This window comes from Lytechinus variegatus, chromosome 19 (genome assembly GCF_018143015.1).
Source record: "Lytechinus variegatus isolate NC3 chromosome 19, Lvar_3.0, whole genome shotgun sequence".
NCBI lineage: Eukaryota > Metazoa > Echinodermata > Echinoidea > Temnopleuroida > Toxopneustidae > Lytechinus > Lytechinus variegatus.
Genome location: NC_054758.1, coordinates 20,564,469 through 20,575,843, shown reverse-complemented (window position 1 = coordinate 20,575,843; position 11,375 = coordinate 20,564,469). Strand labels below are relative to the sequence as shown.

Here is an 11,375-nt window from a genome sequence, read left to right as displayed (position 1 = left end):
ATAATAATTGGGTCAAAGTAAGAATGGTTGCCCCAAACTTGGCCAAAGCATGAATTTTGAAGGAATATTAGGGGCAATTTAGGCTCTCATGAGTGCAAAATTGCCCATCACTCTCATGTATTTCCTAGATGCTGAATGAATAAACATTTGACTGATCAGTAAATAAATAAATTATATATATATATTTTCTACTATTTAATGGAAAAGAATTGACTTGTCTAAAAAAAATTATACAAAAATCTATCTATCGTCTTGCCATCAAATTATCATTTTATCTTTTAGGATTGAAGTTTTCATGATGGAAGTTCTTTCTGTCATTGCAAAGCGTACGAAGTTGGCCTCTATCCACCAGCTATGTAACCAATGTTACAGGAATCTCAACAAAGTCGGGATACTGAGAAGAGCTTTACAGACTGGCGAGGTTGGGAGACAAATCTGTTCTTCAAATGAAGGTCTAAATCATCAAGGAATTTCAGCTTTGAATGGTGAGGTTTAGACCGATTTCTTGGATAACTTTGAACATTCTATCAAAAGTTAAAACAACTATACCTCCTCCCTAGATTCCTTCAAACAGAGAATACTAATGAATACAACCCTTAACCCTTTCAATAAGTCTGTGACGGCACTGCTTTTAATGTTATGGGAATTGTAGCACTTGAATTTTATTCTCTGGATATAAAAAAATATTGTGTTTAAATCACAAGTTGAAAATCAATCTATTCAGTATGATGTATTAATAATCAAAGTAATTAAAAGCTAACTGGTCACAAATCGTACCTTGAACCTTGAAGAGTAATCACTTTCAGCAGCTTCCAAGCTAACCCCGGATGAAAACATTCTGTGTATCAGTGCGAGGTGCCATGGTGAGATAATTTGAAATTTCACAATGAAAGTGAGTGTGCCGTGTAAGAAAAAACTGCCTCTTGGTTTACAGCATAAGAGACCCAACAGGAGGCTGCATTGCGCGGATGAATGGCAGTGCGCCCTCTCTATTTAGCTGGGTTTCTTCCTATTACAACAGGTCCTTCCACCCTTATCCCTGTAGTACTGTAATCAACAAGAAAGTGTGGCATGGGTTTAAGTGGTGTTTTATTTTTGTATATTTTTTTTATTTCATGTATACAGCTCAATTATGATTATTCCAGGGGGAACTACATGTACAATAACCCACAGCCACAAGATTTTCTCAATCGTAGTTTCCAATTTGACTCTAAAACTATCTTTTATGTTATTGCCCATGAATTTGAAATGTATTTATTTCTGCAGCACACTGTACTTCATCAGAATTAACTACGTTTTTGATGGTTTGTAAATCAAAACATTGTGAATTGTATTAATTTTTTAAAATGATTGAGCAACCCTCTTGGGTTGCAGTATCAAAATCATGCCAATCAAAATTTATTGCAACTTTTCAAACAGCTAAAATGAAACTTCACTATTTTCCTTGATACAACTACAAGATACAACCCTGTAATTCATAACAGTATGACATATAATTTCATCATTGTATTTTCTTCATTTTCTCCATCAAGGGTCAAAGATGTCTGGTCGTAGTCTTGTGTTGGTCAAAGGTCGCGATGCTTCTGACCTCCTCCAGGGTTTGATGACCAATGACATAGAACAGCTCAACAAGGAGGGAGGTCAAGATGTCATCTATTCCATGTTTCTGAATAAACAAGTGAGTTTTCTTTTTGTTTTTCTTCCTGAAATTCTGGTGCCCTTTGCAGAAAGTGTTACTTTTCAGAAAAGCTTCTTTTTCCAACCCATAAAATGGCTAAAATTCCCATTTGTTTAAAAAAAAAGTTTTAGATTTCAATGATTCTTATAGTTTATATTTTTTTATTTAATGAGGACTTGAAACAATATGCTGCATGTATATATATATCTGGTTTTTTTTATTAACTACCAGAGAGGAATGAATAAATTTAATAGTATTTACATAGTCTTCATATTTATCTCAATTTCAACCATAACTTTCTCCTTCTGTGGCTGATTTCTTTCAATTTTCCTCCATTCTGTTTTCATTTTTTCTCCTTCCACATGTGTAATCACCAAAACTAGGTCGGATTCCTCCTTTCAATTCAATTAAATTCGATTAAATTCAATTTTATTTGTTTTATTTCATTTTCAACAGAACAAAGTAAGGTGATCGGAAATATGAAAGTTGCAAATGAAACTTATACAAACAATATAAGTTCATCTTTATAGAAGAATGAACGAAACCCTTGGAAAAGTCAACTTGTGAGCAACAGAAAAAATATAAGATTAAGATCTACCATGTGAGTTAAAATAGAGAAAAAAATTGGCTACTTACCAAGTTCCGATTTAAGTAAAAATGTGGCATGAACACATAATTATCATATATGGCCCCAAAGAGTATCTTCTCCCAAATGATTTGATACCATATTTATGTACATGTAGTACATGTGTGTGTTAATACTTCAGGAGGTGTTGATCAGGATAACCAGGAGGCATTTTTTCACTGTGAAGTAAAGTTTGATTTGCGCCAAAGTATAAGGCATGACTGCAACAAATGAATTATGTTTCAAGGGTTTCATTCTCCATATATTTTTTTTTAATATTGTGTAGTTATTGAAAGTATGTATTTACATCACAGGGCCGAGTTCTGTATGATGTCTTATGCTACCAGTGGAGCAGAGATGAGAGCGATGAGATGCTGTCGTTTGTTTTAGAATGTGATAGCGCCATCTCACAAGAATTACAAAAGCATCTCAAAATGTACAGGATAAGAAAGAAGGTAAGTTCTATAAATTCATAAAATAATATTTATAATATGTCGTTGATGTACTATGGCTTCTGAGGTAAAAGATATAAACACATGAAAGAATAAGGAATTAATTCATTCTTGTAATTATTAGAAAAGTCTTGGATTAAGATTTACTTTTACTACAACATCAAGATTTTTGTCCATTTATTGTCATCATGTATTGTTGCCATGGAAAGAGATTCCCACCTCATTATTTAATAATTGTTATAATTGTTATTACAGGTAACAGATAGTAGTTGCAGCAAACAATTATTTCACGAGAAAGTCATTAAAATCAAGGTTAATTGCCACACTATTATCATAGATCTAGATCTGGTACATTGAAATGAGCCTATCTTTGTGAAATGAAATCTTAGCTGAAAACCTATAATTCTCATGATCACTAAAACATAGCAAAGCATATGTGGGATAGTGTAGGCCTATTAATATTGCTCAGAATAATACCCAACATTTGATGGAATTCCGTGCTTATTTTGCTCATTTCTCAGCAAGTGCGCATTTTCTTCCAGAGCCACTTGGCACATATTTTTATTCATACATACTAACACTTGGGTGGTAATTTTATTGGATTCTGTTCAAACTCATTTTGAAATCGGTACCAAAACTGGTATTTATCTTTAATTGTTGTTGTTGTTATTCAGATTATGATTTTATTATTTATTTTCACCATTGCTTATGCTTATTCTATCACATTACACCCAGGTGGATATCACATCCTTGGATTCAGAGTACCAGGTTTGGTCCATCTTTAGTCCAGGTACCACTCCTAGTCCAGGAGCTAAGTCTGGTCAGTCTCTTTCATTCACCGACCCCAGGGTCAGTGGCTTAGGTCGAAGGGTCATCGTGCCCCGTGACGGTCAAGGTAGGTTCTTCTCCAGAGCTTGAAAGCACAAAGAGTAGCAATTGAGTGTAGATGATCAAAGTCCATCTCCTGGTTTGATTTAATGAGACATATATCGGAAATTCTACTCAAGCCGATCTACTTCTCATGAAAATGAAATGGCACCAAAAGAAATGAAGTGGGATGAAATGAAAGAAAAAGAAACCCAAAAAATGCAAAGCAAAACAAAACAAAAATCCATCAGAAATTACAAAATGGCAAAGGATTTTTCTATTGTAAAAATAGCCTATGTTATGATTCTGAAATGATTGAAGATTAGTCATTCAACTATCACTCACCTATGTTTGATATTCATTTAGATTTCTATTCAAGCTGTACATGTATATGGATAAAAATTGTGAGGTATTCATCATTGAATGAGAAGAAACACTAGGAAACAAAAAATATACCTGTATATATATCTCGTTTTTGATTTTTTGATAAAAGAAATTGAACTGGCAATCAAAATAAACCCTTTGCATCAATCTTGTGTTTAAACGTACAGAGGGTTAGAGACAGATCATCAATCTTGTGTTTAAATGTACAGAGGGTTAGAGACAGATGGTGTAATTTTAGTGCCATTTACAGTATGAAAATACTATATTCATCTTGACAGTGTATTTTTCAATATACATGTACCAGTACTTTTCATGTAAGAGGCAAAAAACAAACAAAAAATATGGCTGATATAAAGTAATGTCACTCCAAAGTTTCCATGAGAAGAGACTTTGAACTTGTTTTACACATGCAGTCTTTTTCAAATGCTTATTCAGCAGTATCTTGTTTACATTGCATGTGTTATTGTCATTGCAGTAAAGCAATGTGGAACAATTTGACCCTGCTTTTTACATTAGCTGCAGTCCGTTATCTGTTCCTTTTTATTCCATTCCAAAATCCAGAAAACAGGCATGTTGACCCTCTCGGTACACCTGGTGCACCCCTTAGATTTTTCTGAGGTGCTGCATTATACGTTATATGCCTTAGGCAATACCCTCTGGAAATCAGATTGGTATACTGGAAATTTTACCAAAATCACCTTCATTTTGGAGTGAAGACCGTTCTTATGATTGTCAATTTTTTTCTGACTAAAATTTGCTTGTGGTCCAGTGGTTAAAGCAATCGACTTATAATCTGAAAATTTGAGTTAGAATCCGCGCTCTGCCATTGTCTCCACTTAGAGAATAAGGCCCAAGAGTGATATCTGTCGTCTATAATGTCAGCCGCTATGACTGATTAACTGAGACGTAACATGTTTCCCAGGGAATTTGTTATATACCAGCTTGGCGTTAACCAGCAAACGCTGTCCTGCTGAGTTCCTACGGGAGTTACTATAAACATAAACAGAAACAAAAACATTTCAAATCAGCGCACCCTCTTTGAAAACCTTTTACCAGCCCTGGCAATACATGTACAGTATCTGTATGATATTCCCACTATTGTAGGTATGTTGTCATTAAAATTCAATAATGAGGCGCGCAAATTTGTTTTATTTAGTTACGCCTCTTTCTAAAACAAATCGTTATTATTGAAATTGCGCATATTGATCACTTTTTACATTGGAAGGAAAGGACGGCTGTGCCACTGCACTGAAGTATTCTCTGGGTATTTTAGACTGATAAAAAGTTTATCTGAAGTAGTAGACATTATCTGAATAAAACAATTTTTATGAATCTGATGGGGTGTTGCAAGAAACTTGTGCTCAAGTGCAAGTCAATTGTTGGTCTCTATTTTCATATGTCTTGCAGTTAATTGCAAATTAGTGATCGATTGCTAATTTGCTCCTTGAAACAAGAAGTTGTTACTGCTAACATGGAGCGTTGTGACCCAGTGGATTAGTCTTCGGACTTTGAAACAGAGGGTCGTGGGTTCGAATCCCAGCCATGGCGTAATTTCCTTCGGCAAGAAATTTATCCACATTGTGCTGCACTCGACCCAGGTGAGGTAAATGGGTACCTGGCAGGAATTTATTCCTTGAAATGCCATCGCGCTGTAAAAGGCAGCGAGGCTAAAGCCAGGGTAATAACATCCCATTAAGCGCATAGGGACGCATTTGGCAGTGATATGCGCTATATAAGCATGTTGGTATTATTATTATATTATCAGTTGTAAAATTGCAACAGAATATTTGCAATTGATCGCAAATATTTTCTTGCAACACCCCCTATGTCTTTGTCTCTATCATATTTTCATTTCTATATTTTGTTTAGTCCCTGACGTAGAAGAGGTTAGCGAAGACCACTACAGGACCCATCGTTATCAGTGGGGCGTGGCTGAAGGGGTCGACGAGCTTCCACCGGGTGAATGTCTCCCTCTGGAGTCCAACCTTGCTTACATGAATGGAGGTAAGTTATTATGATGTCAAGTGGAGGGGGGGGGGGGGGGATGGCTGCTTAATCATCTGTATTTCAGCAACTAGCAGAGTGGTCAAAGGTACCTGACGAGACAAATTAAAATCTGGGGCCTTCTATCCTGGCCATGGCACCTATGCCCCAGAGGAAGGCAATTTGTCGACTGCTCTTTTATCCAACATTTAATCAAAGGAAGTGCTATAAGCATTCCTTTTTGTAGTGAAATAAAAAGCAAGAAAGGACAAGCTACAGTGTACATGTACATTACTGGTATTAGTTAAAAAAAGGGATTCTCAAATCTATGCTTTTATGTATTTTTAATAATTCTTTGATATTAGTGATCATGTGGTACCTACATGTTCATGAAGCCATTTTTGGGGGGTTATTGATTGTATTGTGTATTTAAAACTTTAAACAGTAGGATATTCCATGTCTCAATTGCTGCATCAAATGTTGACTATGTGCTATTTCAAAATCTGGTCGCAGACCAATCCAATAAGGTGTGCGGTGGCCTTGATTAGATGCTTGGCTGCCCTGATGGGATAAATGTACTGCCATCACTGATCCGCATGCCACTTCAATAATCAATATTTTTTTCTATTTATTTATTTAGTGAGTTTCACAAAGGGTTGCTATTTGGGCCAGGAACTGACTGCTAGGACACATCATACAGGTGTCATTAGGAAGAGGATTATGCCAATCCAGTTTACAGGGTAAGGAGCATGTGATTCATTATTACAATACATTTTACATATAAAATATCACATTTTTTGGCACATTAAAATAATTAAATTATAGTTTGATTTTTCCCTGAACATACTGTATGTACAGTCCGACCTCCCTTATCCGGACACGTTGGGACCAGCACCAATCCGGATAAGGGATTTATCCGTATCTGGGAGACCCAATATTAACTACACGCAGCTGTGCTGCCGGCTGCCTCCCCAGGCCACCGGCGGTAGCTACACTATTGTAGTGGGCGTATGGTAAAGACAATATTCACTGTAGAGTCAGTGCAAATTATAGGCAGTGTTTTTCAGAGATGCCAAGTTCAAAAAAATGTTATGCGTGAGATTTTCATGACTAGACGTCTCTGTGCGCGCGCGGCCAGTACTTACACTCGTACGTTGCGAAAAGGCGCGCGCGGGTTATGGGCTTCAAAACCATGCGATGCATGCACGCGATTCATCGTATCACGTACTAGGTGTGCGCTGACTGCATTCTCGATTCGTCTCGCGTGCCAGGCTAGACGCGAAGCTGGTCGGCCAGTCGTATAATCTGGCAAATAATGCTACTTTTTTTCTTTTTTTTTCTGTCGGGTCCCGATGCGTGAGAAAAATGGGTGCCATGCGTGAGATCGTGAGACGGACCCTGAATGCGTGAGTCTCACGCACAATGCGTGAGTCTCACGCACAATGCGTGAGACTTGGTAGCGCTGGTTTTTATGGAAATGAAATCGATCGATGGCCAAAACTCTTGGATAATTTACCTGCTAAAATGACTGAGGTATACATCGAGCATACCTCGAAAGAAAGAGAATGACTTGATGAAACCAAGTTTTAAAATTAGATCATCGCGGCGGGTATCGCAGCTTTGCAATGTCAGCCATTGTTACACTGACTGTAGGCTCAAACATGATAGATGGCGCTGTCCGTATTGAGGCCTAAAGTTAGCTAGCAAGACATGTTGTTTTTCCCGCGAAGCAAAAAGAGAAACGTGATGAAATGTTTGCGCTGCACCCTGATTTACTGGAAATTATCATTCCTAAAGTTCTTTTGGTGATTTGGGTGAGATATTTTCATGAAAAATATGTTTGGTGTAGGGTGACTATGTTGGGAAATATATGTAATCAAAGTGAGTTTACGTATAGGATTGAGTTTAGATTGAAATCTTATTTCCTCACGTATCGGTACTAGATTAACGAAAATAATAAATCTTGGCAAGTGTGCGTCCGGATAATAGAGAGATCCGGATAAGGGAAGGCCGGATAAGAGAGGTCGGACTGTAATTGCCAATGTAACCTTTTGTGATTTGATAAAGATTATCGCGATTGTCAAATCTGCACAAAAACAGCATGAAATGTTCTATAAAGATGAGAGGGGGATGCTATTGGTTCCCTGAATTATGTATCACCTGTATCGTAGAAATAATCAAAATAAAAAAAAGATATTTATATCTCAATAAATAGAGAAAAATTAACAGAGCAAAATGCTAAAAATTTCATCAAAATCAGATAAAATATAACAAAGTTAGTGAATTTTACAGATATGCATTATTCCGGTGAAAAAGAACGAGGTACAGGTATGCGGTTGTTACGTTGAGACAAATTTTTAAATATACTCTTTTTTTGTCAAAAAATACTTTTTTTTCCTTAGAAGAATACTTTTTTGGTTGTATAAGGTTGGCAGGTCTGGTAAGGGTGATTGCTGCGAGTTTAAGGTGAATTCGGCCACCCTGGTTCACAGGGAATACAAGATTTAAGATCTTGCTGATGATGATGATAATGAGAGACACGGCAAAGAAGAAAGCGCCATGGTGTAGTGGTTCTGACTCGCCTTGTAATCAGAGGGTTGTGTGTTCGAATCCCCCCATGGCCTAGCGTCCTTTGGCAAGGCGTCAATCCACAATTTGCCACTCTCCACCCAGGTGTTAAATGGGTACTTGGTAGGATGCGAAAGCCTATGTAGTATGCCTAGCAATTGAGTCTTGGAACTCTTGTTGGAATGCTCCCCAGGGAGTGGAGAAGGTGCGTACATTGTATGTGGGCATGCAAGGATCCGATAACTGGGGTAATAATTTTTAAAGCACGTAGAGACGTCGTTCCTATGTGTTAATCACTATATAAATGCTGAATATTATTATTATTAAGAGTTAATAAGCATGAGTTTAAGTTAAAAATCCATTAGATCAAATTCTTTACTGTTTCCATTAACCCAGGAATGCAGTACCTACTATCCCAGCTGGTACGAGCATCAAGACTTCTGAGGGGAAGAACGTGGGTAAATTAAGATGTCACCTGCATCAGAATGGACTTGCCCTCCTGAGGACAGCTCTTATGTGAGTTAAAATATGGATTTTCAAAGTTAGATTTCCGGTTCATCTTGGAAGCTTAAAAGGGAATGAAACCTTTGCAACAAGTAGGCTTGTGTCGAAACAGAAAAATCAAAGAATAAGAACAAAGAAAGTTTCAGAAAATCCGGACAAATAATGAGAAAGTTATGAGCATTTTAATATTGCAATCACTAATGCCATGGAGATCCGCCCATTGCGACAAGGATGTGTGATGTCACATGTGAACAACTTTCCCTTTGATGGACTATAAAATACCCCCAAAATCTTTCTTTTTGCCTTTTTTTATGATGATACAAACTCTTTTATCCATTATGTATTCTTTGAAAATCTGTATTATATGCCCTCCTATAGAATATCTACATTTACCACTCTCGACCCAGGTGTACCAGGTGTAGTAAATGGGTACCCGGTAGGAAGGAATTCCTTGAATGCTTGATGTGCCCGATCAGGGAAGCTGTGCTAAAGCGGGGGTAATAGTATGCAGCGCTTAGAAACATTTGTATTAAGTGCTATATTAGAAATTGCATATTTTTATTGTAATTATTATTATATGCAGACGTACAAGATGGAACCAACTGCTAATTTTGCAAGATGTACGCTCGGTTTCTCTTAAGTCATCCACCGTTACCTCTCTCTGCCCCCTTTCAAATTCCTTCCTGTTTATAGCATTATCTTTTATCCATCTTTCTCATTCACAGAGGTAACAAACTTCAGATCAGCACAGCAGATGGAGGGGAAGCCGAGCTAGAAGCGAAGAGACCGTCATGGTGGCCGGAGGACATCAACAAATGAAAGGACGGACGTTCCTTTAATACAGACTTTCAAGCATTGGACGTGTATAGGTTCTTCACCCTGTACCAGGTGTTGTTAATCACGCTGAGTGGAAACATGCTTCAGCATCTTTTGGAATGGGATGCATTTACTGATCGGGTCTTTAACCCTCGGCTTTCATGTGAATCAGACACCTACGCCTATAATGGTCATTTCCGAATAAGAGACTTGAATGCTGTTAATCATCCAGTATGAAAATAATGGAATGTTTATGAGACAGTCACAGAATACTTAATTAGGTGAAAGATAATGATTGATTGAATGGATCATTGGGGGATTTCAAGTCCAGTGTTGGCGTTGGTGTTAGTTTTGGAATTTCGAATGATTCCCCTAGCTCCAAAACCTATTCTGAGTTTGTAAAACTGATCCAGATCACATTATTGATATCTCAAAAACTAGTGAGTGACTTTTCAGGACCATCTTCATTTTATGTTTGGTGTTATACTCGTGTAAAGATTGACCTAACACCAACACCAAAAGGTCAACACTGAACTTGAAATCACCCATTATTTCATCTTTCACTGAATGAGATATTCTGTCCATTGCACGAATGAAAAAACATTTGGTTTATATTGTCGTGTTGGGATCGGATCGGTGATTATTGAAGGGAAGCGTAATAAGGAAACTTTGCAGAAAGTTATACAGTTCAAATCACTGGCTAATTAATCATCAATATTCAGCTACAGTTCGAAGTACATGAAGATTCAGATATAACAGGAGACGATGAATATAAAAGTTTCAAAGTATCAGATTAAGATTCGGAGTGAAGTTAATATTAATACTGGATGGACGTCTAAGTCTTGAAGTCAGTCAGTCTATCTGGATGAGTGTGGGTCTAGTATTCTATCGTTGGTGTTCTCCTCTCTTCCTCTAATAATCAAGAAGTCTTATTTATATCCTTAGTTTTGGGGGTGTAACTATTTAAGGTGGGAGTGATCTAAACTTGATCTGATTGGTCTACAGGTAACTGTCTATCAAACTTTCTCTGGTATCAAGGGTGTGGTGATGCTCTGTGCAAGTGACTGGGGCTGGAGTGTGAGTCATACTTCTTCCATGAAGTTAGCTGACGTCACTGAGGGTTGGTCTTTTTATGGTCAAGGCTTAGCAGTTAAATGGTATTGGGGGTTTTGGGATTCTAAGATGACATTGGGGGAGTTTGTAAACAAGTGAGGGTGAATGACTGAAAGGATAACAGGAAGTTATATTCATACTACATAACATACTACATAACAATATGACACCTAAAAAATGATTTTTTTCATATGAAATTCATGAATTTCGATGCAAAACGTGCTCATGCAGTGCGAGTTCGGTCTGTTGATTGTTACGTCATTACAACATGCGCACTTCTGGTGCTTGCAGCTGCAGACTTGGTGCGTGTGTGCAATGTACAAAATCGTATGGATCCAAAATTGCACGGTTGATGACGTCATTGCAAAATGGGGTGAATGAGTGA

At 37.4% G+C, this 11,375-nt stretch overlaps 1 protein-coding gene across 1 annotated transcript; it reads left to right on the top strand.

Moving 5' to 3' along the window:
- Positions 1–261: 261 nt before the first annotated feature.
- Positions 262–10,129, top strand: LOC121406167 (putative transferase CAF17, mitochondrial). Its single transcript, XM_041597186.1, has 8 exons — positions 262–485; positions 1,533–1,678; positions 2,618–2,758; positions 3,491–3,650; positions 5,876–6,010; positions 6,630–6,729; positions 8,954–9,073; positions 9,787–10,129. Exons 1-8 carry the CDS (start codon positions 296–298, stop codon positions 9,878–9,880), a joined length of 1,086 nt encoding a protein of 361 aa, XP_041453120.1. The 5' UTR covers positions 262–295; the 3' UTR covers positions 9,881–10,129.
- The last annotated feature ends 1,246 nt before the right edge of the window (positions 10,130–11,375 follow it).